The 27,903-nt window shown below is 43.8% G+C and overlaps 1 protein-coding gene across 1 annotated transcript in view; it reads left to right on the forward strand.

Annotated features, from left to right (window-relative positions):
• PAX3 (paired box 3) overlaps window positions 1-27,903 on the forward strand; it is a 75,732-nt gene that overhangs the window by 26,491 nt on the left and 21,338 nt on the right. The window contains exon 5 of the mRNA XM_067301470.1: window positions 24,307-24,512. Coding sequence (XP_067157571.1) covers window positions 24,307-24,512 — 206 coding nt within the window. The remainder of the gene's footprint in view (window positions 1-24,306; window positions 24,513-27,903) is intronic.

The raw sequence follows: 27,903 nt of genomic DNA on the forward strand, positions 1-27,903 counted from the left end.
GCTGCTTCTGCAGCTCTTCTGCTGTTGACGCCTTTCTGCTCTTCTGTTGCTTGCTTTTTTCATAACTACGCTTCTTCCCTGCGTCACCAGTGCAGGTTACTTTTCCAGTGTTTGTCAGTGCTGAGTTTCTGGGCTGGGTGTTGAAGGTCCAAGTTCTTTGTGTTTCGATGAGTGTTGGGGATGGGGAGTGGCGCCCGGCACCCTGGTGAGCAGGGCAGCGGCAGGGTGAAGGCAGAGGGGTCGAAAGCACCAGGGCAGGAGGCTCTAGCAAGGCAAAGTCTTGTGACAGGTTACGCTCAGGGTTAGGCTTAAATGTTTGCAATATTAATGAGAAATCCTTTTTGAAGGATCGAGGCTAAAAACGTGGTCAGTGTTTCTATGGACTATCTACAGCCTTCTTAGTTATGGGAGATACTAGCACAATTCCTAATGTGCATGCACTTTTAAAACACTTTTACACTGTTATGAGTATAGCTAATCCTCTTTCATGGGGGTTAGCTCTACTGCAATAAAACAACCTCGTACTTGTTAAGTAAGTTATTATTTCTGTGCAAAGAGAAGCGTGAGTCTGTAAATAAGACAAAACTTATAAAGAGGACACCTGTGAACTTGTTGCTCCTGTATACTTGCAGTGTGACTGTAATTGCATAACAATATATGTTAAACCTTCTCATTTTAATTTTATATTCTTGGTATTTTAAAGAGAAAATAGAAGACTGCATAGGCGGGATTAAGAAGCTGAGTAAGTTTTCTTAGTGCAGCTTCATAGGTTTCAAATACGAAAAACAGCCAGTCAACCAAACAAAATCCCCACATATTGAAATTTAAAACAAAATATCAGAGACCTTTAGGCAATTAATAAAACTGAACAGTCACACACTTTAACACAATACTGAACGCATTAGCAAAATGCAAACCAATAAGTGATTTAAGTATAAAGATTGTTATTCTGCAGGCACTGAAATGCAAACCACTGAATGTGTCCTGCCTCAAAAAAAAAAAAAAAAAAAAGGCAAAGCTAACTTGCCGATTCTTTATCCCTTATTGCAAAGTCAGATGAATTGATTTTTTTTTTCTTTTTTTAAATACAGTTGATTCCAGAGGTATAAAACAACTGTGTGTCTTCAGGCTGGGACCAACAGTGAAAGTTTAAGCCAAAAATTTTTTTTAAATTTAATTTTATTTTTTGAGGAAGCGAAGGGACCTGGGGCTAGAGGAGAGGCTGAGCTGTAGCTCTGCAAAGCTAAACCCCAGGATTTTGCGAAGGGTTAATGGCCTTATTAGCACAATAGGATGTTAGTTGTTTTTTAACACATGCAGCCATACTAACTTATTTTCTGCTGTGGGGACGTTAGTGTTGTTTTTATTTGTTTACTCTTGTTTGTTTGAACTAATCACCACTTAAGTAAAAGTCTCTTTGCCTTGCCCTGCCTCCTCTTCGCGAAGCGTTTAGCCATGGTGACCAGTCAGGCATAAAAACGTGCTTATCTGCAAATGAATGGCAGCTCTTTGCTTCATTAAAGCCTCTTTCTCTTTTGGCACTCGCATTGTGACCCTTTGATATTAATTCAAAGGGCAATTAAAGAATGCGGCCCATCTTTGAAGTAAAGCATTCAGGGCAAGGAATGGGATGAACCTGGGACTCTGATGGACTGTGCGCATTCAACAGGCCTTTTCAAGGCAGTTTGAAGTGACTCAAAGAAAATGGGCAGGAGAAGGTCAAAGAGAAAAAAGGGGCTAAAGAAACAGTCTGTATTTGTTCGAAGTATTAGCCAAGCAAACTGCAAATAGCAACAAAATGAAACAGTTAATAGAGCAGCCAGACAGAGGCATGTCAATCACTTAACTTGAACAGCATTGGGCTAACCAAGGCTTCAGTCCACTGTGTTATCTAATTATCTTGGGAAAGCCAGTAGCTGGAAGTAATAGTATTGTATTTCTTTCTGCTTACTGCTCAGAAAAGGTGATAAATACTCACTGCTTCATAATTATTCAACATATATACATAAAGAGTGGGTGGATTGGAGGATTGTAGGCAAGCTGCTAGTAGAAAACCAACAAAAAGCCCTTCCCGATTAACCTGGGACGCAGAATGTGAGCATTAGCAGGCTGAAAATCCTCCGCAGGGGTTGCACATGCCGCAAGCGATGGCATGCATGGCTTCTCCTGGAACAAACCTTAAAGACAAACATTTACAAACCTACGAGAGCTGTTCTCTCTCTCTTCCCTCCACATAAGTCTTCAACCACATACAATGTTAAGGGTCCGACTTTAAACCACAATAAGCAATGAGATTAAGAGCTGAGGCTGAAAGTCTCCGTACTTAACATAAGCTGTTGTACCTAAGCACTGTAGCACACATGGTATGAGATTCCTGCGTTATTTTGCCCCAACAGGGTAAATTAAGGACAAAGTTTCAGCCTTTCCTCACAATCTTCTTTGTTGGTTAAATTAGCTCCATGGGGCTTAATTTTCCACTGGACTGAATTTACACATACAAAACAAGTACATGATTTTATTTGCACAAATGGATGCGCCCATAAACAGCCATATTTTAGGATTCTGGCCTAAAGAAAAATTCCTGAGTTTATCTTCTCAGTTGCATAAAGTTGTCGTCATTACTGAAACAAGGAAATAATAATGAATCTGCAATGTGAGAGAAGTGCTCTAGTCTTGATCGAGCTGATGCAGAGAAGTGTGTAATAATAGACATATGGAGAGAAGCGTGTGGGGAGAACCGTCTTGAAATACACACAATTTTACAGCATCACTTAACTACTTGTATCATTTTTTTAACGCATAATGGAATTTGGTTGGAAAGACTGGCTGTTGCTTTTGCATGGGCAAAATCTGCAGGAAGAATTTGTGTTGGAGCTTGGGTCTGATGCTGCAATAGTCTTTGCATGAAAGTAACATTAGGCTCCAGCGCAGTTCTGTTTGCATGGAATCCCACTTGCATTAATAAGCCCTAAACCCTTTTACAAGATTGGGCTGTACTTTAGGATTTATTGGTATAAAATGGGAAAGAATTTTGTCTCAAAAAGCTCTACACACATGAAATGGACAATATACAATATGACTTAATGCATGTTAAAATAAATTCTCCATCAACAGCTGGTAATGGTTTACTGTGGGGGAGAAGGAAAAAATGATTTTTTTGTCGCTGTTGTTGAGAAAACAAAAGCATTGGCACAGTCAATTAAAAATCACTTTTGTTGAGATCTTGCATGCTAAATTTCAACCAGAGGGACTCCCCCCCCCCCCCCCCCCCGGCTACATTGCACTCTCCTTTGAACTCCAGTCTAACAAATAAGCTAAAAGAGTATTCAGTGTGGTTGTGCTTGTATGAAGGATTCTGCCATCACACAAGAAGAAATGTCAAGTTTTCTTTTATAGTGGCCACTGAATTTTCTTTTAGAAAGAAGAAAAGAGGAGCAATTCCTATATACGTCAGGCACAGCATAGTTTCAAAGCTCAATACATATTAATAGAAGAAAATAGCGCTATATGAACACTTCACTGTCTAAGAATTCCAGCTGGAATAACTGTATAGAACCAATGACCTCTTTCTTATTTTGTGCGTGTCCCTCCTGGTCTCTGTAGGGTTTTATCTGTAAACCATTGAAATTAAATCCATTAACTTCTTTTGTTTTTTGAAAGGGTTTGGACCAGGCTCCTTAAAGGAGAACTTTATTAATACTAAAGCTTGAGGAGGATAAGGCTTTATAAGGATCCCTCCGAATGCATCAAGACTGATAAAGTATTGTTGCACAACCCTTTACGCCGCAAATAGAGCGGATTTCTAGAAAGGGCGAAAAACCTCAGGCAGTGCTGGCTGCCTTGCTTCCCAGCTCCAGCTGGACTTGGGGCAGGGTGTATGGCCAAGGAGGTCCTCTGCCGTGGTGTTTGCTAGCTGGTCTTGTTTCGTTACGTCTCTCTGATTTTAATCTGCTTCCAAATGTTATCTTAACTTCTTTCTTCTGCTGCGAAGGGAAGAGTCCCTGGTGGCAGCTGTGTTTGCCGAGAAGGGGAGGTTGGAGCATGTCCCAAAGGGGTTATTCAGTATATTCATTGGTTCACTGCTAACCTAAAATTTGGAGTGCAGGAGTAAAGAAAGGAAGCAGTAGTGTCCATGTTATGAATGGTGCAAGGACGGGAAGGCTGGATGGGGTCAGCTGACCAGGCTGTAGGGAGTTACTGGAGTATTCAAAGCGTGAAGATGGTTTTTTGGAAGCCGTTAAATTCAGTGGAAAGGTTTCTCTTCATTAGAGTTGTGGGTCTGACCTAAAACCAGGCAATTTCATAAGGAATCTGTGGGGTGGGCTGCCTAGGGCAGGTTTTGTCCATTTTTCTCTTTTCAGTGTCATTGGATAAAGAAGAGCTGAAATACTGAAGGAAAAGGGGCTGGAAGGGGCTGTCTGACTCTCTCCTTCATGTAGCTTCACTAGGGATTTCTTAGTGTTTTCACTCTTTCCTGACTTGTGCAGTAGTAGAAGTATGAGGAACTTATTCTCTCTCCTTTTTATTTTTTTAATTACCCTTATGGCTGGGAAAACAATTCCTATCAAATACACCCTAGAAAATAGAAAGCATTACTGTAAAACGCAGTGGTGTATATTATCTATTATTTAAACATACAAAAAACAGCTTGGTGTTTTAATACCCTATTCTGGGGCACTGCAGAGAGTCAGACTGCCTGAATCGGTGCTCTAGGTCTGTTAGAGTCCCACTAGCTTCGGGGACCTTCACCCGTTCCTTAGATTTCGAATCTAGATGAAACAAAACCGAGCAAGCTCTGAGGCAAAGTGCGTCAGCTGGCTGCTGCAAGGGCCCAGCCTTGAGCACTTGCGGTTGTGTCTGGTCACAGTTTAGTCCTACAAAAATCCATCCGGTCACCTGGTCCAGGGGCGTAATCGGGTGCTGCGGGCAGCGGGTGTCTGCGGAGGATGCGATGACCGAGTGCTGCTTGCGCCAGCTCCGGTGCACTGCTTTCACAGCAAAACATCTGTCCTGGGGGCATGTGGAGACGCTTGGGAGCACTGAACTTCTTGGCTGGTTTCTCCAGTGCCCCCTGAATTAGAGTCTCTCTCACCCCACCGCAGCAAGAAGCTGAATCTGAGTGTGTCTGGCTCCTCCCTTTCCTTGCTGGTTCAACTGCCTGATGTATCCCCTCCCCTTATATTTCCCTATATCCTTGCATTTTGTTGGTTTTTTTGTTTGTTCATTTTTGAGAATGCAGTTAGTAAGGTTTGCTTGGAGCTTCCAGGAAGTATTTGTGCTCAGCAAGGAAAAAAAAAAAAAAGAGCAGCTCTAAGGATGTAACATGGTAATTGCTGAGGTTCTATTGGGTTTTATGAACGAAAATAAAGGCTAGTTGCTTTGTTTTGCCAAAACCCCTCATTTGCCATGTCCCCACGCTTGCTCTCGAGACTGGAGGCCTTTTGTTTGCTGGTGTTCCTTCCCAGACCTTAATTGCTCTAATGCTGTGTGCACCATGTACACTTGATACATCATCTAAGCGCTGGAAAGCGTTCGCTCTCTTTGTGCGATCTCTCAGGCCTGATGTAAACCAGGCAGAAGTGCAGCAATTCCTGCCATAACGTAACATGATTCTGAGAATTAGAAATTTCCATCTTGGAACGTACCAGGAAGCGGGGAACACGCCTCGGCAAACAGGCATGGTTGGGGTGGGGAGCCTCTGCATCCTGCCCCCTAGTACACTCACAGATATATATATATATACATATTTTTTTTTTGCGTAGAAGCAGAATAACATTTCCCCTTTCAAGAAGTCAGTCTGAAAGTTTCGGGTGTTGGCTAGAAACTGTCACCGAGTGCCTGAGCCAAGAGGCCGCATCCTGCTGACAGGGCAATTGATGGAAGTTTTGCCACTGTCTTTCGTGGCTGCAGGACTGCATCTGAAATGCACTGTAAGGGTATCTGAAAAAAATTCTTAAGTTGTAGAAATATACAGCTAGATCTGGGAAGTGGTGCAGAAAGGAGGCTTTTTAGAAAATGTTATTGTTCGTAGGCTGCTTTTTTTAAGGCATTGAGACACTTGAGTTACTACTGGGAATTTTATGAAGCTTGAAAACAAAAGATCAAACTCTAAGTGAGTATTGTTAGACTTTTTTGCAGTCAGGAAAACCACTCAATGAAATAAGCATCTGTTATACCCCAATTCAAATGAAAACAACTTAAAAAGATGAGAGAAATGCTTAATAAAACATGACCAAAATTAATTATTACTAGAAAATAAGTTTTTTCCATTTGCAAACAATTGGCAGGGTTTAGGAATCAAGTCTGGGGTCAAAGGGTCCTGATGGCCAAGTCAAAGGGCAGCCAGAGATGTATATTAATGCATGTCAGCTTCTGGATTCAGGAGTCAAGCAGTAGTTCATAAAGGAAACAAGGCATCTTAAGAAGAAGTGTTATTAGCAAACATCAGGTCAAAGTTTATCTTTGGGTCAGTGTGTATGGGAGGGTCACCCATTCAGCCGCCGAGCCCAGCGTTAGCCTTAAAGCTGCCGCATTGCAAGGTGTTAGGGAAAATAGAGTTAGCGGGGAAACTTGATAATCTTGCCAAGTGTTCTTACAAATTGTGAGTTAAACTGAGGCATCCTTAATGGAGAGAGGAGAATGGTGATTGAATTTGAAATTTCCCTTTTTGTTTTATTTGTTTTTTCTTTTTAAATTGAAAGCTGAAACATACTTTTGTATGGATTCTCAGCAATATCCTCGCGCTTCGTCCTTGGGCAGTAGAGCTGATGCTCTAGGGGAGAAATGTGGCTTTCTTTTGGAAGAGCCGGCGCTGCCAACATCAGCCCCTTTGATGCGGAGGTATTGTAAATCTTTCCAAGTGGCTCTTCCTGGAAGTGTTTCCCGAGAAGTGTGTTGAGCGGTTCCTCCCATCTCCAATACTCTCGCTGCAGCCCGGCTCTGCTCTTCCCACCACCGCGGGTGCGGGAGCCCCGGCGGCTGGAGCTGGCAGGGCTCGCCCACGCTGCAGCAAATCCTCGCGGTCTTTTGTGCTTCGTGGTGTTGACTTGTCTTAGTTCCACGCTACGATGCTCCCCACTGAAGCAAACAAACAAAAAAAGAGGTGGAGTAAGGCTTTTAAAAATACTGTTATTCCTATGCCTTTTGGAGGTAATTTGCCTGACTTTCTAAAGAGAGCGGTTTAAATGGCACAACTTTTGGTTGTGCTTTGGGAGGAGGGAAGAAAAGAGCATAACTTTAGGAATAATAAATACGTCTGTTCACTAAAGCTGATTATGTTTGCATTGAATGGTGATTAAAATATAATGTGCAAAGATAACTGGATATTTCTGAGAACCGACGTGACTAGAAGTGAAAGAAAAGTGATTATCTGTTAGATTTTTACTTAGGTACTCTGAATATTGTAGCCCTGAGTTGTGCATTTAGTTCATAACATTATGCACTGGCAAGTCCTAAACTCCAGAGACCTCAATTAACATAATGGGAAACCTCAGTGCGCTCATTTAAACGATAATGTGTTTGTTGCTCTGCAGGGTAGTTATACCAGGACAGTTCTAGCTTTTTAATTAAGAGGTTTGGTACTCCTTGCTGTCTGGGTTCATGTCTGCAAACTATATGAAGAAAATCCACACACAAAAAAAAAGCTCAAGCCGTAAAAGAGCAACTTGCATTTTTTAAATGAAATATGTCTCCTGTCAGACCCTGGCAGCTGGGCTAAACAGACACTTTTTTCGAGAGCACACCATGTTCACTCAGGAAAACTTCTTGGTTCTGGTCGAATTCCTGATGGGAGTCAGAGAGGGGAAAGTCCTCGCTGGCCGCCACGGTGTTTCTCTGGTTCAGATAAGGGGCTCACTTCCGGGTCCCCTGGGGGAGTGCTGTGACCAGACATCCTTGACTGTCTGTCTTTCTCCGCTCTTATCTGTGTAACTACCTGTGTCTCAGGCATTATTGGGACGTTTGCCTGGAGTGTGGGGAGAGGCAAGCTCAAATCTGTGGTTAGTGAATGGGTTTTTGGGGGGTAGATGGGTGCTGGTTTTGTCTGTTTGTTTATAAACACTAAGCAGACCTTTCCAAGAGTGGAAATGGAGAAAGAGTTGCTCTAGGACAGGTAGTGTGCTTGCTGCTGGTCTCAGACTCTTCAGGGTGCAGTTGGTACCATGCAAAGGATCCCACCATGTCCTCAGCGAGTGCAGTGTCCACTTGTCCTTCCCCTAGGGAGAGGGTCCTCTCTCACTTTCTGCTTTCCATGATAAACTTTAACAAGATTCTGTTTTCCTAGCATAGATTGGGGGTGGGGGGAGAAAGCTCGGGAGGAGAATTGTGAGATGAGGGGAACAGGAAATATTCCCTTCCTCACCAAGTCACAACGATGGGCTGAAAGCATGAAATGACATGAATCAGAAACATACTTGAAGGCAGAGCAGCCGAACCTTTCCTGGTATAATCTGTTACGGCTCCACTGACGTTGATTTGAAAGCCTCTGTTCCTAAATAGGTGCAAAGGCCTTGCAATGAATTGCATGTTACCGTAGGAAATCATATTAAAGGAAGTGGATTTCTAGAAGTCTGTAAGTCTTCACTCTTAATGGCAGCTCCACTGAGTTTCATATAAACACTCAAAAGGGTTTGTGGGATTGACTTTAATTTTGTGTGTGAGAATATCTGTATTATGAAACTGAGTTTAAGCCTCATAAAACACTTTGCGTGAGAGCCAGGTTCTGGCGGAGCCCTGCTAATTAACGCTAACCGCGTGCTCACCCTGCTTTCCCAGGAACTGCCTCCTGAAACCCTGCTGCATGTGGCAGGGTGCAAAATTCAGAAGGCTGAGTTGGTGTGAAAGTTGGGTCAGTTTGATGGTGGACTAGAAGAAGATGGAGAGGAGAAAGGAGAACGGGAATGTTATTTCCTTCCGGGGCTCAGCAGGATCAAATCGACTTCTAGAAGCATTTTCCCTTGTTTTTGGTGTAAAAAGTAGCAAAATTAGGCTTTAGGATTATCAGAAGAAAATTAAGAGTTTATCTTGCTCCTAGAGAAGTCAATGGCAACATTAGTTTATTGCAACATGATGCCCACTAATGTAATAAACAATTACTTTAAAGGAGAAAAACAACTGAATGCCAATTAAGACAAGCATCAGAATGAGTGTTCCAGTTTTCCACTGCACAGAGAATGATTTATAGTCAAAGGATTACTTTTGAAATTGTTTTGAATTCTGCCCTTTAATTTATTAAGCGAATCCTTCTTAGAAACTTGATTGCTAATTCACTTTAATTTAAAAAAGCCCCACTGTCGTCTTTGGATGTATGCAGAGCCTTCAGGGCTCTATAAAACTGTCAATATGGCTGTTAATTTGGGATTTCTTTTTTCCTTATGGCTTAAAGCTTAATTGCGAGAGCTGGGAAGATGCCATGGTTTTGGTATGCAGGGGTTCAAGCAGTGTCTTATGGATTTCAGCTCCCATTGGAGCTCCTAAGGACCCTGCTACCACCATGCCAAGTCAGAAAACCTGCCGAAATCTGGGTGGGAGTGAGGGCTTGCCGAAATCCGGTGGATCCCACCTGGCTTTTGTGCTGGAGTTGGAGATGGATGAGAACCCAGTGCCTTAGCCTAAATGTCCCTCAGCTTTGGGTGGGTCTGAATCCAGATCAGGATCTGAACTTCTTCTGCCTCAGGCTGGTCTCTAATTGAAGCCATGTAAAACCACACATTTCACATGACTTTGATGCAAAACCATAAATAGGCCCATTTTTTGTTCAAAACAAAGTCCAGGCTTGCTTAGAAAGATCACAAACCTTTTGATGAACCTTGACAGTTCCAGGTTGTAATGAAAATTCAAATCCTCTATGTAATAACATCACTGGAGGAAAAGATACTTGGTTTTATCATTCCTGTTAAATGTGCGACTGCTCTGAGACAGGCAGTGATGTTCCTCTCAGTGCAAGCTGTTAAGATGCTCTAGACTATCTCTTACACAGGCCCTGATTTTAATTATTTTTTGTGTTTTATTTTCATTAAGTTATGAGAACCTGATCAAAAATCCAAATGGTACTTAAACCATTTTTGTATCTTATCTAGAAAAATATAGGGAGGTTTCCAAGCAATAGAGGATTGAAAAAACAAGATGAAGATGATCATGGAAGCTAGAGCTAGATTCTGTTTTGATTGAACTACTTTTGTAAGCTGCTCCCCCCCGCCCCCCGCCCCAGAGTAGTCAAATTGCAAAATGAATTTGGATGTTTTTTTTTTCCATTTTCTTTGTTTTTCTTTGTGCGTGGTGTGTGTGTGTGTGTGTGTGTGTGTGTGTTTTTGTTTTGTTTTTTTAAATGCATTCTGTGGAGTAGGAGACTTTCAAGGCAATGCAGGGATTTTAGCAATACAAATTCTGCTACCTTAACAGAACACAATGACTGTTATTAATTTTAATGGCAGATGCAGGGCTCTGCCTTGAAGATCACAATCTGCGCATTCACTGTGGAGTCATCCACGCCACATATTGGTTAATCCACTTATACATGACGATATACTTTAGAATTAAATGAAAGTTGACCAGAGCAGAGTTTGAGTCAAAGTTTGTTTAGAAGCAGTTTGGTAAGTGTTCTAAGACCATGACCATGTCTAACTAGGGGATTTGAATAAAGCGATTGTCACTGAAAACATCAGAAATGTTTCCAGGACATCTGTTGCTTGACCGCTTGCTGTTCTTTGTATTACTGTAGTAGGTAGGAGCCCTGCTTATGGCCTGGGAGTTCAGTGTGGTAGGTGCTCTTGAGACCTTCCTGTGCAAAGGACCTGATGATGCAAGCACAACCAACGTGCCAGGTGTGGTTAGACTTTAAAGCAGAGGTGGACGCTGTGGATCCTGATGGTAAGCGGTGGTTTTGGCGCACGTGTGCCTGAGCTGCAGCAGAGGTGTCAGTGGCTGACAGGGCAGCGACCCTCTGTCTCTTCCTGTCTGATCTGGTGCCCACGGAGGGTTTTGGGGCTCTGCTGTGACCCCAGAGACACGTGACCCAGCGTCACTAGGGACAGAGCAGCACCCATTATGCAGCCAGCAGCGGATATTGATGTCCGTGATGTCCACCACGCATGGCCCTCGCAGGGTGGTTTGCCGGCGCCTGGAGAGCGCTTGTCCGTGCAGCCCGTGTTCCCCCGGTCAGCGTCCAGCCCGGGACCCTGAACGTCCATACTGCGCTTCTCCAATAGCGGAGAGGAAGCCTCCCGGAAAAGCTGCAAACACTTGTTTCTCAGCTGATCTCAGTTTTTCTTTGCAAAGGCAGGAGGCTGGCTGGGAGCAGGCGGCTTTTCATTCTTTGTCTCCTTCGCGCCGTGCAGCGTTGGCGCTGGCTGGCACCCCCTGTGCCTGCGCGACCTGCCGGGCTCTGCCCGGCTCTGATCCAGGCCGCGTGTTGGCTTCCTAATCTGCCTTTACTGCTCTGACGTGGCTCTTGGCAGAATCTGACCCAAAGCAGAGAGAGAATTGCATCTCACAAGCTGTAGGGTGTGAATTGGGACAAAATTCAGGTTCTTTTAATTTGCTGTCAAATAAACCTGAAAACAAATAGTTTGCTGAAATTGAGTGGGAGATGAATATCTGTTTTTTAAGTTTCCTGGAAAATCCCACCAGAATGTGTGTTGCTTGCCTGCACAGGTAGGGGGAAGGAGGCTCTGCATTAAGTGGTTGCACTTCTTCCAGTCCTCCTCGTAGGGGTATTTCTGTTTCCGGCTTGACTTTGGAGACCAGAGGGCTGTTACGCAAGCAAACCCGAGCTCCCGCTGTAGGACCCGTTACAGTTTTATATGGGGGCAGGTGAATGCCGAGCAGCTTGGAGCTGTGAAAAGTCATCTTTCAAGAAGTGCTACTGCTTTTGAACATGCAGTATTAGGAGGATTTCAGTGTTTTCAGGAGAAATTAGAAACAACTCTTCCCTTGAGAAACCTCCCTCAGTACGTGTTTTGCTATAGAGCTATTAGGGCACTCTTTCGTTGCTGCTGGGCACGCAGCGCCACACGGACAAGTCGTTACGGCTGCAGTCACCTCGTATCGCGTACAAGTGGAACAAGCAGAGATTCGGTTCAACGGGACTGTAGTGTTGGAAGACGAGCAAGATGAAGCAGGACCCAGAATTTTAATAGCTGGCATCTCAGTCAATCCCAGCTCTTCTCAGATTTCTGCCCCCCCCAACGTAATGTTGTGGACTTCTGGGAAACAAAGAAAACCTTTAAATAAATGCTGTCAATTAACTCTGCAGCCTCCAACTTAAGAATACTGATTTTACAGAGATCCAAGTTTGTAGCTAAGAAACTTTTCTGAATTCATATGTTTGCATTTTGGTAATTTGGTCTAGTTTAAAACATTGCAGATCTGTTTGGGACCACTTTCACTGTTATCTTAAAGGATTTGCCCTTTTTCTGGAGGGTAGAATCATCAGTTTTAATGAAACCATTGATTTTCAGTGTGTGGGTGATCATCTAACAATGAGCTCCTTTTCATGGCCCCAAAAAAGCAGAGGCTGCTTCACTGGCTTCCCCTCTGGAAATAAGGGACTAAAATAAAGGCCATCTACCTTGTGCCTTCTCTCCGTGTGCAAGGAAATTCCTGATATCTCTGGATGATTGAGGGCTATGTATGAGTCTAAAGGCTTTATTCAAAGCCCACTGAAACTAGTGGGGAGATTTGCATTTAATATTTGTGATGAAGAGTTAGGTTCTTCAGTGTCCTTTCTATTGGCATTACTTAATTTTCTCTTAACAAATGTAAGTGTGTGTATATATATATATATATTTTTTTTATCATCTTGAAGGGGTATCTTATATATGACTTGAGTGTTCTCTGTTTAGACCATCATGTTACTTCATCATTGAAGCTCCAGGAGCTGATGTTGTAGGGACACTCCATGCACTGTGTATGTATTGTGGCACTATTTTGGTTTGTCTGGTTGAGATATTAAAGATCCTGTAGAAATACCTGTACCTTTATATGCTTAAAATTGCATTCTTCTCTCTTGTTGTTTTCAGACTAGACAATTGTTACTGTCAGTCTTGACAGAAGGTATACTTCATGCTTGTACATGTGCATGCACAGTTTGCAGGTTATGCGCTACTGTGTATGCAGTACACATATGTACTCTGTATGTAAAGTGTTATAATAGTACCTTTTGGCTGTTGCAAGGATATGTATGTTGAGGACGGTGTGTGTAACATATATTCTGTGCCGCCTAGGTCTCTGGAAGCTAACAGGGACATCAAAAAAATTCAGTGACTTGTGGTGGGAAGGATTCAGTTCCTTCAGAGTTCAGAGTGCTTAATAACCTGTCAAACTTTTTTCTATCGGATTTGTCAGCAATGCAATATTGAGGAGCTCTGAGACGTTTTGGCATCCCCTAATACCTTGCTCTGTGCAAGAGTGAAGAACTGTAAGCTCACATTGGAAACAGCAGGACAGGGTAAGGTGGCATCAGAATGGAAGATAATCTGGAGGAGAAGTTAGTGAGAATTGGGGATGTGGCACCTTGGATTGCATGTGTTGGGTTTGGGAAACTGTAACTGCAGGTGGGACGCAGGAGTTACCCCGTGCGCTTGATGTGTAACAGAGGTGTAGTACTGCATCCATATTGCTTTGCAGCTGTTAATAAATACAGGGTAGATTAGCTAAATGTCCCAACGTTGCACCAAATCTATGAGACTGAGCTGGAAACTGGGCGAAGGCGTAAGCCCCAGTTTAATATTTTTATCCCTCTACTCAGGCTCTGGAATGTTTTTATTTATTTAAAGGTCTACCTAATACCTCCGAGAAAAAAAATCCCTGGATGTTCTTATATTCCTCACTGAGGCAGAGAAGGATGGGAAATAAATAGCATACTTGGTAACAGCTTAAACACCATAATTTAAAGGACTGATAACACCAAATTGTGCTCCAGTGGCTGGGGGACCGCTTGCGGCCCTGGCTTGGGGGCTGGGTAATGCTGGTGTAGGCAGTCCTTCAATCCCTGCGGGAGCTGGACTGTAAAACAGAGGAATGCCAAAAATGGAAGAGGCCTCGTTTGTTGAATAATTTGCCTACTTTTGCCGTACTCTCAGGGAAATGTTTCACAGTCAAATTGTTCTGAGAAATGCTTAAAATAATAGTGTGGTTTTTTTAAAAAAAAAAACCAGTTACAAAATATAAAATTGATATAGCAAAGGCAATAGTTGGGCTAACATTTTAAATTGGTGTAATCATGTGAGTGTTACTGTAAGTTGTGCTTTAAGAGCACCTTGCATTGCGTTCTCATCAGCACACGTTTCGCTTCTCGTTGTTGTAAACCTCTGTTAATGTTGGAGTTGTTCAAAGAGTCTTGATATCAGTTAAACCTTCCTCTCATTTAGATTCCTGAAGAAATACTCTTTCAAGACAAATAGTAGTGGGAAGGGAAGAGAAAAAACTTCTAAAAGAGTTGTGATGGGTTTTGTAATTTTAGTGGCCAGGCAAAGCTTGCAGGATATACCAACATATGTCCAGCCACTTCTGTGTTTTAGTCCTATGTGTGTGGAGGAATATTTAAGAAAAGAATCAGTGCGTTTATCTCAAAATACTGTACAGGTTTACTTGTTCAGGTCTTAGAGCTGCTAATAATTCAGAGACAGAGTTATAAAATATATTGTTAATATCTGGCGAGGTTTCAAAGCAGATTTAAGTGTGAATATGTTTAGTCAAATAACTTTTGACTAATGTTAAGTATTCATCAGCAATAGTTGTTCTTGTAGGTTTTCAAGACTAATGATCTTTCTCGTTGTCTTTCTCACTGGACTGAAGAATTATGGATTTTCTTTGGAAATTAAACTCCCTGTGTCTCTTTTGAATGGGTAGCAGGGTAGCAAGCGTACTTGCTTCTTTACAAAGGAACCTCGTTGTTAATGAGTCTATAGTAGTATGTGTGTGCCTGGCGCTAGGGCCAGCAGGGCTGGAGGGCTCCATGGCCAGCAGGACATTGATCCCAGGGCGGGAGATGATGGACTTTGTGGTCAGCATCCCAATGCTTGTGTAGCCGTAGTGGGAGCGGCCTGGATTTGTCTGGAAAATAAGCATTTGGTGGTAGTAGGTAGTATGCTAGAATAATCGGTTACGAGAAAAATATCTAGTGCAAAAGTTAACCTTTTTATTGATTAAACCAAAGGCTGGAAAACGAAAAATTGTTGGCACTTTTGGTTTTCTTCCACAAAAATACAGCCATCTGTTTTGCAAAGTAGAATGATTTGTTGAGGAAACTGGGTATTCATTGATTAAAATTTTCTGTTTTAAATAAAAAAGTACGGAAATATGTTGACCATCCCAAATTATAAGAGTGATAGAGACAATCATATCATTCAATTTAGCTCTGTGGTGGGTAAAAGAGGTTTGAGGAGTGGTCTGGCTGCAGCAGTGGGTTTAAAAAGAAATCATAATCTTGATTTCCCATAGAGGCTTGTGAGGACTATAATGTTGACACAGAGATTAAACTATCTACAACAACTAGCTTTGTCGGTGCTGTTTTGAATCAAGAATGGTATTAAAATAGGTCCTAGAGCTAGTTGAAAGAGATAAAAATGCATTCAAACATTATCAAATTGTTTTATCTTAAATAACAGTACTATCTCATTTTTTCTTCCAAAAAAGTTGTGGCCATGCTACAGGCTGGTCAAAACCCAGTGAAGTAATGCAGAACTATTTTTGAAGATTCTTGTTAACTTTTCCCTTAAAATGGGACATCTTAAAATGTCCAGTAAGTTTGATCAGCTTTTATAACTTTAGGGCATTTCTTTTGTATGCTGTTATTGCAAAGGTTTGAACCAAATATAGATTTTTTTTTTTTCTTCTGAAGACTCTACATTGCCTACTCAGTGTGAGATTGCTCTGACACCTCAATTATTTGCAATGCTTTAACCTGCTAGTACAGTCTCGTTACTTATCCAGACTCCTTCGTTTGCTTTATTTCATTTCTCAAATGAAAAATTCTATCTCCCAGGATACTCAATATTTTCAGTCTTAATTCGTTACCAATCAGTTTTTTCATCAGCTGATACTGCCTTAAAGACATGATGCCAATTCTTTCTTAGTATGTTCTGAGTACTGTACAAGAGAGATTTAGCTTTACTCTTAAGTATGTGCTTTGTATCGAAGTATTGCCTAAAATATCAATTCTCAAAGGTGGTTGTGAGCAAACCTCATTTGGACTTGAGTATTTTATCTCCTTCACTTTTTTTTTAATATAGGAGGCAAAATTGTTCTTTTATGTTGAGTCTGGAAGTTTTTCCTTGAAATTTCCTACTTTTTTATTTATTTATTTTTTTAAGTGAGAAGACAAGATGTTGCAATGCTTGAATACCAAGGCTCATGTTACCAGTGCTACTGTGACTGTGCCCTATGGGAAGATTTGGAAAAACCCCGGCATACGGGTGCTCGTGAGCTCCAGTGGAAGGCAGCCGGACTCGTGTCCGCCTCTGCGGTCCGTAGGCGGCACTCGGGGATACGGGCTGAAATGGCTCCGAGTCCAATGTGAGAGCTGGATCCAAGCGCTTTGTCGTACCCGGGGGTTATCGTAGTACCTGCTCTTTTATGTGACCTTCTGCTCTCTCTTCTAGGTGTGATGTGAGATACTGGGTGAGGGCCAAATCCTGCTCGGACCTGACCCTGCCCCTAGGCCGGTGCAAATAGCATAGTAGTCTGTTGAGGCTGGTGAGGAGAAACAATATTGGGTCAGCAGCCTCGTCTTGACTTTGGGGGAAAAGTTGCAGCAGTTTAACATCTACTTGGTTATTACCCTTATGTGGGTACCAACCCCCCAGCAGCCTTTAAAAGCGCAGGGCTGCCCTAGTTATACCAAATCACGTTATTTTTTGTTTCAAGTAGTGCAGTTGCTAGCGTAAATCCAGTTGAAGATCAGGCTTGCTCTGGACTATTGGACTGAGTCCGGAGAGGGGGACCCGTTTCTGTCCTCCCTTAAGCAGGTTTCCTGGGTCGGGGACTCGCAGGCGTTTGGTCGTGAGCGAGTGTGTGTGTGTGCATGCTACCTGTACGATGCAATCGAAATCCTCACTGCAGTCGATTTTTTAGTTTGTGATATAAAATAGTAATAATTCCCTGTGCAAATTTACAGCAGTGGAACTTGAGTGCGGGATCAGGCCCAAGTGCAGAGCAGTTAAGTACTTTAACGTTACTTGTATCAACAAAACAAATCTCTCTTTGGAAGAGAAGGTAGTGGAATAAGAAGAGATTTTTTTGTAGTTGTTGCATTTGCCATTTCCTCTTCCCTTCCTTTCAATCTGGAAATTCTTCATCCTTTCATGCTCAGCTGAGAATTAGCCATTTATTCTTAGTGCTGGCGATGCAGTCTTTGATATTTAAACTGGAATGTGTTCCTTTTTGATGCTCTGTGGTTTTGAATGAAGTACATGCTAGCAGATTAATGGCGCAGAACAGTTAGATGCTGGCCGTTTTTTTTTTTTCCTTTCCATATTATTTCATCGTTCCAGAAAAAAATTAAATATAATTTTAAAAGAAGAGACTATGAATTGTCTATTGTTTGTGCGGTGAAATTGTTTTCACAGTGTTGTCGTTCTCTTCTGAGTTGAAATCGTTGAATAGCTATGAGCTGTCACATTTTTGTAAGTTATAACTGCGTCAAGCTGTGCTGACAAAATGTCCCTGCATAACTGTTAATATGCATTGTCATTTTAAGCATGAAACAGTTTAGCTAATGATTTATCTCTTATAATGCAGCACTTGGGGCAGCTGTATGATTTGTCTCTTTAGCAAGTCAAGTAATTTCTTTAACAAAATGTTAAGCACAGATGGGCCATAGGCTGTCAGTTAACCATTATTGTGCATGCATCTGCTTGCCTTCAATGCACTGTTTTATGTATTCAGCCACTTACTTAGGCAGAGCTCTCTGAAAAGCGGAACCTACTCTGATTGGCAAATAAAATGTTCATTTGTCTCTTCTTCCTATTGTTTTGTTTTGGTAACACATGTCAGCAGCTCAATTACCCAGTTCATTAACAGCTCCCAATGGACACGATGGCCAACCCATGATAAGGGAGGGCGATTGTGGCACATATGGTCAATAATAGCCTGTCTCTTGGTAATTGTAAATAAAAGTCACTGTTGGCCATTTCCTTTTACTGCCGCTACCGTTTTCCTTTTCGCTTTGCTGTACAAAGCACATTTCTCAATGTGCCTCAGTCCAAATAAAATAAAAATACCATGGGCTCCTCAAGAATATCACTTTTATCACTATTCTGGCTGTGGTTTCCCTTCTGTGCTGCCTTTCCACACAGGAGATGGGGCGGCTCTTTTTGAATTCTGTTAACTGAATAATTACTTTTATCAATCAGTTTACTTAAACAGCAACATATTTTCTTCCCATTTCTCTCATTCTCTTACTGAAGACTTTTGTCAAGTGCCTGTGGAGTTTAAAAAAGCCATTTACAATGTTTTTGTAAGTATGCCCTTTGCAAATAGCAGCCGTTTTCAAAGGGGTAATTGAAGTGTGACTTAATCCTTGTTAGATGAGCGATATTCATGTCTCGAACAGAGGGTTGCTTTTTGGTTTTGTTTCTTTTTTTTTTTTAAATGTCTCATAGTGAAAATGCCTGTAAAAAGGGTTAAAAGCAACTTTGCTAGTTATTGTATTTCACATTGTACTAGGTATTCCATTGCTTTTTAGCAAGATGGAGCATTGTTTGTCATATACTTTCTGATCCTAAACTTTCACTTTTTTTTTTTTTAAGCAGGCAAATAGGAACTTGCATTAGCATGTTTAATTTTAACCCCACCAATAAATGTTTTGGGACTTCATGTTTTGCTTTTTACCTTTTTTGAAATCTGTTTTTCCTTTTCCCCCCCCCCCCCTTCCTCGCAGTTGAAGTGGAGGAGCCAGATTGCTAACGGTTTGTGTGGATGCAGCTTTTGGGCTGTGACCTGCTGGGTGACATTTGGGGTACTCCCAACTCCCCCCGTCCCCTTCCCTTGTTAAAAAATCTTGATGAAGCACAGAAAGCAAACAGTGAATTGGATAAAATGGCAGCTCGGAAACCTGGTAAGCCTGCCAAAAGTGTTATGGTCAGAGACCTAAAACTTGGGGTGCTTTTCTAAGCTTTGGAACATGCCTTATCTTAAATAAACACGGAGCTCAACTGAGAGTCTTAAACGACTCACAGGTGGCTGCGTCGTGACTTTAGACCCTGCGAAGTGGTCCCCCGCTGCCTGCCATATTCATAACTAATCTGTAGTCTCCACCCCGGGTTGGGGGCACTCGGGGAGTTGTTGAGTGTCAGAGTTTATTTGCGCTATTTTGATTAGCCCCGACCTGGCAGGGCGTATTCTCTTTTTAATGGCCCCTCGCTGCGAGCTGGCCGTTTCGGAGGAGGAGCGGGGAGCCCTGTTTCTCCAGGCAAACGGGGCAAGACAGCACTGGCGGCGACTCCCGGGCCGTAATTATATTGTGTGCGCGAATACGAAGCTGCCCTTAACGGGGAACGCTCGGGGAGGGGGAGGCGCGAGAGAGACGGCAGTGCAGGGACGTTCGCTGGAAATTAAGATGCTGTTTCATTTTTCCTGTGGACTTCATTTTGAGGAAAGAAAGGATGCTTTTCTAGTCTGTCAACTGCTAAAACGCCAGCTGCTGAGAGCCTGCCCTAGGACAACAGCGCTCGGAAGAGGAGGATATTGCTCGGTCCCCACTGCTCCTAGCAAGCCAGCTTGGGAGACTGATGTGCAAAATGCCCGGGATGAGTCTAGGCCCAGCTCCCAGGATGGTTTTCCCCCTTTTCCCCTCTTTTCTGCTCTTTGTCTGTGACGTTATCGCAGCCACAGGCGAGGCGGTTCCCTTTCCCGCGGGGTGCGAGCCTCGGAGGGGAACCTCGGGGTGCCCCCGCCGCGCGTGGGGCCGCCCCCCCGTCCCGCCGTCCGTCCCCGCGGCGGCGTCCCCCTGTCCGTCCCCGCGGCTGGCTTTGTGCCTCCTGCGGGCGCCGGGCAGGTGTCGCCGCCCTCGGTGCGGCCCCGGCCCCGCTGATGGATGCCACAGATGGAGCGTGGAAATCGGCCGAATGGGCCCCCGCCGCAGGCCGTTTCTTCGGGCCGACAAAAGCCGCCGGAGCAGTCGGCAGAAATCCCCCGGCGCGCAGAGGGAGGGCGGCGTTCGGGGCGGCAGCCCCCGCGCTCCCCGCGCCGACGCGCTCGGGGTCGCCCGGCGGGAGCGGCGGCGTGGACGGGCGCACGGTCCGCAGCCCCCCGCCGCGGCCGGCGGAGGCGCCCCGTTAGCGCCCCGGCTCCGCTAGCCGCCTCCCGGGAGGGATCCTGCCGCGTTAATCCCGCACCGAGAGTTTGAAGGATGCAGCAAGCGCAGCCACCACGTGGCCCAGCAGCAGGAGCTGGGTACACCGCTTATCTCGGCCTGTTTTACAGACCTCCGTGGGCAGACGAAGTACAGCGAGGGCGGGCGCCAGGCTGTTAGGCCCGGAAGAAAAGCCCGCGCAGTATTTTGTGGGATGATTTTACAGCGGCCGAAGGGTTGCCAGCGAAGCTCGGCCTCCGCAGGCCTGCGCAAAGGCAGCCCTCCTTGCCGAGGTTTGCAAAGCGCGCTGTGCTGCCTCCGTAATACAGGGGTTTTAAATGGCTGTCACGTTTTTGTTATTTAGTTATTCAAACGAAATGTCTTGCGGAGGGGAAAAGCAATGCGCAGAACGACCTCTTGCGAGTCGCTCTGTTGTTCAGCTTTCGCCTCGACACGTCTCTTTACGAGGTTTGGAAAATTGCAGAATTCCAGGCGGCCAAATGCCTATGAAATTGAGCAAAGGTTTTTTTTGCCTATAATAGTGGTAACTAGGACGAAGCATTTCCTCAGGCCACCAAACAGGTCACGAGGGGTTAAGAGACAAATAATTGCTCCTTAATTCTGTAATGCCGTCTTTAATTAAACTTCCTGGCTCAGCTACTGGTCGTGCTTCTGGCCTCTCCTCCCGTTTTGACCTGCGTGGTGAGGAAGGAACCTGTGATCCGAAGGGCCCGACCGTTATCTTGTAGGGCGCTGGCAAGTCTCCCCCTTCCTGCGACGTAGCGCTCGACAGCTCGGAGCGTTCGGATCGTTAGGACGGCAGTGAAGGTTGGCTACTGAGTGTGCCGCGTGTCCGTGGAGCTGGGGAGAGAGAGAAATCGTCCCAGCTAGAATCTGCCCCCCTTTACCGATGTTCAATAGCGTCTTGTGAAAGACGGTCATGCTCTGGAAATCAGTGGATCTGTGAGACGCTGCCCAACAGAAAGGGTAGCAGAGTGTGGCTGTATGAGCGTATGTAACATAAATACTGCTCTTTAGAGGCTGAGGCGTGTTCACTTTATGTACTTAGCCAGTACTCTAGTAGTCTTTTCACCTATTAAAAAAAAAAAAAGTTTAACAATAGTATTTTAATAGGAAAAATAAGAATAAAAACTTCCATGAAATTATTTCTTATGAAGTCTTTTTTAAAGATTATTAAAGTATAGTCTGTAGCACAGACATGTTGCTGTCATCTGAGATTACATTCATCTGATTTTAATATTGCAGATCAGATAAGACAAAGGAACTCAATATTTTCAGTAAATCTGCACCTAGTAGCCGGGCCTGGAGAAGGATAAGGCTGATGAAATCAGATGGTTATGAAAACCATTTAATTGGATATGCCCTTTCTCCCTACTTTAGTTTTATTACTTTATCTCTAAATGTTTGTGTTTGTATTAGACATACTGTTCTGGACTCTTAGCTACTTTGTTCAGTCTTTTTGTGACTGTTTTACCTTTATGTCTTTTCATACACTGCTTAATGAAATCTAAAGCTAGAATGAAAATGGCATTAAGGCAGGGATTTGGTTCTGCCATCTCATCTCTGCATGAGCACAGGTTGCAGAGAAACATTACAAGATTTCACCAAGTCTTTATAAAACATCTATTAGCAAGATCATTAAAGGCCTTCTGATAGCCCTTAACCCAGTTAGTGAGGGCATTCGGGTCAGAAATTTAGCAATACATAGCTCCTTTGAATTGCACGGTCTAAGGTGGCGTTTTGTAGGTGTGTGTATATATAGATGTTAGAGGCGTGTGCTCCCCTTTAACGGGGTTGTGTGTCTGTGTGTGCCTTCAGGCAATTTCCTTGGGATACAATTCCCACAAGCACCTTACTGCCTCCAGCTTAGCCTCAGCTTGCGTCAAGCCTCCTTTTTAAAAAAAATAAGCGGGAGTGGGCAAAATCTGGAGAAGCCCACGGCTCACGTGGGCGCTGAAGCCGGACGAGGCAGCGATGCGGCCGTGCGTGGCTACTATAGCGTGCCTGTTTTGTGAGGACCAGGCTCGAGCTGTTTGGGATGGGACGTTTGTGCCGACTGCTCTTTGTTCTCGGGGATAATGTCCTCAAGAACCAGGAGGGCTTAATCCTCCCAGCCTTACTCGGGGCAAAACTGCCACGCAAGTCAGAGACCCCGAGAACTGGGTGTTTTTCACAGTGCATTGATGTTGAGCTCTATGGGAGTTTTTCCTGATATTCTGTGTGTACTGGATCCAAAATGTTTATGGTGTCTGGACAATGAAGATGGCTTCCATATAAGAGCCTCTGGGCTAGCAATAATTGTTCTTTTTTTGTGTCCAGAAATTCATAAACTCTTCAGCTGAGTTGTCTGAAAAAGCACTTTGTCTTTCTCATGCTGTAAGAGCAAATAAATAAATAAGGTGTATTTACAAGTTCAAACAGCTTGAGTGAAATTGAAAATGTAAAACAGCCAGAAGTGAAGAAGGTGGGGGGTTTTAGCTGGAGCTTGAGAAACAGCGATTTCTGTTCTGGCTTTGTGTTCTCAGTCACATTCAAATAATTCGTGTTGAGAAGATTATTTTAAATCGGTGTCTATACCAATAATTAATTTTGAGTTACTCAAGCGGTGGAAGCAGTCCTTGTGTTTCAGCAGCAGAAGCGGTTGCGGCATGGCTGGGGAGCGTCTGCCCTCTTTAGGTGGTTTCCCTTGCAAGCGCCCGGAGGAAGGCAGCTGGTCGCATGTGCCGTTTTCTGGATATGGTTTATTCTCACATGTGAAGTGCAATGACAGAACAAAACCCACCAGGAATTTCGGCTGTGATTTCTCTTCAAACTGCCGACTGCGAGAGCTGCCAGGCTGTTGCAGGGGAAGGCGCGTGCTGTGCGCCATCCGTTTCTCCGACTGTCCTTGAGCGCAGGGTGTCTGCTGGGGAGCCGGGCCGGGGGAGCCGGGCCTTTGCGCTAGCACAGCACGGCTGTTTCGTGCTCTGCACCTTGTTATCCCTATCCTGGCTCGCGCCTTGTGGACCCTGGAGGCTGAGCACGTGCCTCCACGGGTGGCTACAGTCCGTGGTAGGAAGCCTCCCGAGGTAAGGAGGGATCAGGATGAAATTTCCGGAGAAGGGAGCGATGCAGCCAGTGTATTTCGGTTCATGGTGTCGCATATGCTGCAATCCAAGTCAAACAAATGATAGCTCTTAGCTATTCTTGCAGGGCTTCTCTGTGCGACACACGTCTCAGATTTTTGTGAATTTAGCACTTGTCTGGACTGCCCTAAGGTTATGCTAGGTGGGCCTGAGACAGGCAGGTAAGTTACAAAAGAGCAGAGAAGTTTAAATGTACTGAGATATGCTAAAGTGACCGTGGAAATACTGTTCACAGGGCAGGACAAACACGCACAGGACGGAAAGTATTTGATTATGTACGTGAATTAATTTCTTTACTAATGCTTCCCCTTCCTTTGTAATCACTTCCATAACCATTTCAGCAATGAGGTTTTAGTGATATATCTACAGAGAAAAGGTCTCATGCACATGTATCTGTGGAATGAAAATTTATAATTTACGACATGCCAATATTTGTCACACAGAAATGGTATATTTGCTCACCAGTTGAGGCGAAGGACCAAGGCCGGACTGCTTGTCCGTCATTTGGCACTAGGCAGTACTGCTCAAGCTTTTTCAAATACTTGCAAGCTGTTGGAGAAGTTGAAGAAAAAAGCCTCCCCCTGCAACCTGAATAGCTGATGCGTTCAGAAAGATTTCTAGTGGTCCTTAAATATTCTTGGGTCGGGGAAAGGTGCTGAATTTGTAACTGAGCTTTTGATAATTCTTTACTTGGTTGAGGAAATTCACACCATGTAACATTTAACTCTCTGATTTGTTGCCTTTTTTTTTCTTTTTTTGAAGTTTATTAACTCAGTTCTGATTCATATAGGAAAATATTGCCAGTTGATCAAATCTTCTGATTTTTGTCAACTAAAGCTAACTCTTTCGCTCTCATTTTTCTCTCTCGAGCTTCAGCCCCCCAGTCCGAGGAAGGCTCCGACATTGACTCTGAGCCAGACTTGCCGCTGAAGCGGAAGCAGCGCCGCAGCAGGACCACCTTCACGGCCGAGCAGCTGGAGGAGCTGGAGAGGGCTTTTGAGCGGACGCACTACCCGGACATTTATACCCGGGAGGAACTCGCGCAGAGAGCCAAACTCACGGAGGCACGAGTTCAGGTGCGTTTTTAAAAGCTGCCCAGTGAAGGGAGTTTCCTTCTCTGTTACTGTGTTGGTCCTTTTATGCTCTTGCACGCCTGTGCTCTGGGGTAGAAGGAAATGGGAAGCTACGTAGTTTACAGCCTCAGGGGTTTCTACGTCTGTATATGGATGGTGGTTTTCCAACTTTTTAAAACAACAACTGCTTTGAAAACAGTTCTGTGTTTTCCTCAGTAATTGTTCCATACCTACCATATATATAATACTGGGAGTTTACAGAAAAAGGTCTGCCATCCTGGTTTATTTTGTGCATTTGACAGCACTGTGCATATAATCAGTTAAACTGTTGTGTCAGTTTTTAGCTATTTAACTGGTTTCGTCTGCTGTTGTTTGGGTCTTTTGGGTCTTTTGGGCATTAATAGAGGAGAGAAAAGCATTTAAAAAAGGACAATGTGTCTATAGAGCCATGCAAGATAACAGAGTAACTGGTGCAGTATCCACAGTTTACTTTTAGCTTAACTTTTGAAGTTGACTAGATTTAAATTTCGTAATATCTTTTATCACCCCCACTGTCAGTTTAATTCAGAACAAAATAATCTCCCCCAAAGTTATTAGGTCTTCACAACTTCGGGTAGATCTGAATTGTCTGAAACAAAGTGCTGGAGGAGTAAATCATGGAGTTGATTTAAAAAAAAAAAAAAAAAAAGGCATGAATCTGGACTTTCAGACTTCCAAAAAATGGGCAAATACTGGCCAAATAATTTTAGAACAAACTGCACCCAGGAGTTCAGGTTCAGACCAAGACTTGCCCTGTTTCACAGCACTGAAGCGTGGCCTGTGCAACGTTTAACTCTGCAGGCAGAATCCGTGCAGGCTCTGCTGCTTGGGTGCTCTGTCACTAATTGATGCCCAAGAGCGATTTGGGGCGGGGGGGGAAGCCCAATTTAAAGCAGTCTGTGTTGCAAGTGTCTGTAAGTAAGTGTGGTTAGGTGACATGCAAAATGAGCGGTAGCTTGTGATCTAACCAAGGATACAGGTGTATTTGGTGGCTTTGGTGAAACTCTGTTTTGATGTTTTGAACCCTTTGAAGCTCGACCTGAGGCATCCAGACACTGCAGACTGGAACAAGCAATCCCAAGTACCACTCTGACATTTTAAGGCAAGCACACCTGTTGTAGCATGGCTGTGCTGTTGGGTGTCTGTCCTGATGGATCCAGACCTTCCTGCTAAATGGTTTTACCTGCTAAATGTTTTTGCAGAAGACTTCACACCGCACTTCTTGTAAATGTTCTGTTATGACCGGGAAAGAAAATCAAATGTATGGATGAATTTGTCTGGAAGGCAAACTCAGCGGGGCATAAATCTGTTCTTAATGTGTTTACTAAGTGAAATGCTTATGCAACAGCTTCATATATAGGGTCATTGGGCCAGGTAAGACCAAATCAAGCCCTGAGAATCAGCCTTGCACAAGCATAATAAAGATAACTTTCTACGTAAGATCTATTAGCAAGGTGAACAGGATCTAGGATATATGTTTTTAGGCTACTTTAGCTTCAGTGGAAAGATGTGATAGAACGAAAAAGTCCTTGTTCATGTTTTTCTAAATCAATGACCCACAGCTAGAAGAAAAGCAGAGCTCTCATTAACATAACAGCTGTCTTAATGTGGCTTTAACCCTGTGACTTTTTACATTCCTTATGGCTTCCCCCGTTCCCCTGAGATGTACCTTGTCTCACACCACTCCTATGATCTACAGCCTCGCAAATTCCCTGGTACCTCTGACATATGGATATTTTACCTAACCCAGCATGGAAGAAAGTTCCCAGTCAATCAATGATTAAAATACCAGAACAAAACCTTTCTGGATTAAAGATGAGCTGGGGCTGAAGTGGGAAGCCAGCCTGTGGGTAGTTTCCTCGGGTACTCCATCTGTCTGGTACTCTTGAAACCTGGCAAAGTGATTTATCAGCAGATTAAGGGATACAGGATTTGCCTTATCAGCATTCAGCACCTCTCTATAGCCCCTTAAAATAGCCACCTATGATGGGCATGAAATAAAAGACTACTTGTGAAAAGAAAATAACCCTGAGAGACTTGAGGCGGAGGGGGCTGGCTAACCATACTGATGTAGCATTTGAGCTTTTTAGTCATCGTCCTTTTTTAGTAACAGTATGACAGAGATCAGAGATACCAAATTTTATGTGAAAATGTACACAAAGCTCTCTTTGACTGCTTGCTGCTCAAGCATCATGTAAAAGAGCCAGTTTTGCAGCGCAAGTCTGCACGAGTCCTGAAATTCTATTCTTCTCCAGAGCTTTTTCTGATGCAAGGATTGGTCCTTTAGCTGCAAGGACCAATTTCTTAGAGTTGTTCTGGGGAGCTGTTTATTTGAATAGAACCAGATCAGCCTTGCTGTTCTCGCCCCCCCCATGTATAGCGCTCATGTCTCGAGTTCTGTTTTTCCTACCGCACCACCCCCGTGCTTCCCCTTCCCCTCCGTTCCCTAGGGCGGTCCTCGCTTCCCCATGAAAGGGAGATTCTTAAACCTCCAAAACATTTATTTTCTCACTTTCCCACTGTTGAAGAGTGACCAAATGCGTGTTTCTAAGCTGTCTGGTTGGTTGAAGGGGGGAAGAAAAAATACCAGCTCTGGGCTGAGATCAAACTTGGAACATTTCAGCCCCTAAGGGGAATTTTTTGGAAGCTACAAGCAACCGAAAACAGACACTACACTGTGGATGTCATTTGTGCACTTAATCCCAAGAACAGGAAAAGCTTTTGGGGAAAGAAATGTTGTTGAAACAAACTCCACGTTGCAAGAATCACAAGACGTGTAACTATAATTATCGCAAGTACTTAAGCACTGGGTGTAATAAGGAGCTCTAAGGCTCCCTGCAATTCCTCCTGCAACGCCTTTGTGGTGAAGGGCTGTTGCTCTCTCCCCCGTGTTTTAGTCTAGATGGCATTTGGAGACAGTAAGGCAATGTCTTCTGCTACCTCTTCCAATGGCGCCCCAGCTCTTTTGTGCGTATTGGAGCCTCCCAGCAGTGAAAGAAGGGGAAAGGTTTGGGTGTGGAGCATTTGTCAGGTGCAATTTGAAAACTTAAGTAGAGTGCCCAAGATCTAGGATGACGCTAAAAGAGAAAAATGTCAAACCCTGCAAATATGATGCTAAGGCTTTGCATATTGTGAGTAAAAAAACAGAAAAATGCAATGCCTCACTGGTCCAGTTTTAAAAACTCATTAAGAGCTTCATTAAGTTGCAGTGTAGGCCCTTAAGGTCTCCGGCCTATTTTTACCGAATCAATCTGAAGGCTAATTCCAAAAGTGAAAATTTCCCCACTGTAGATAAAGATCAAAGGCTTTTTCTGAGCTTCAGAGATGTGCGGTTATGGTTTCTGTAACAAATAGC

The sequence above is a fragment of the Apteryx mantelli genome, chromosome 9, assembly GCF_036417845.1.
Source record: "Apteryx mantelli isolate bAptMan1 chromosome 9, bAptMan1.hap1, whole genome shotgun sequence".
NCBI lineage: Eukaryota > Metazoa > Chordata > Aves > Apterygiformes > Apterygidae > Apteryx > Apteryx mantelli.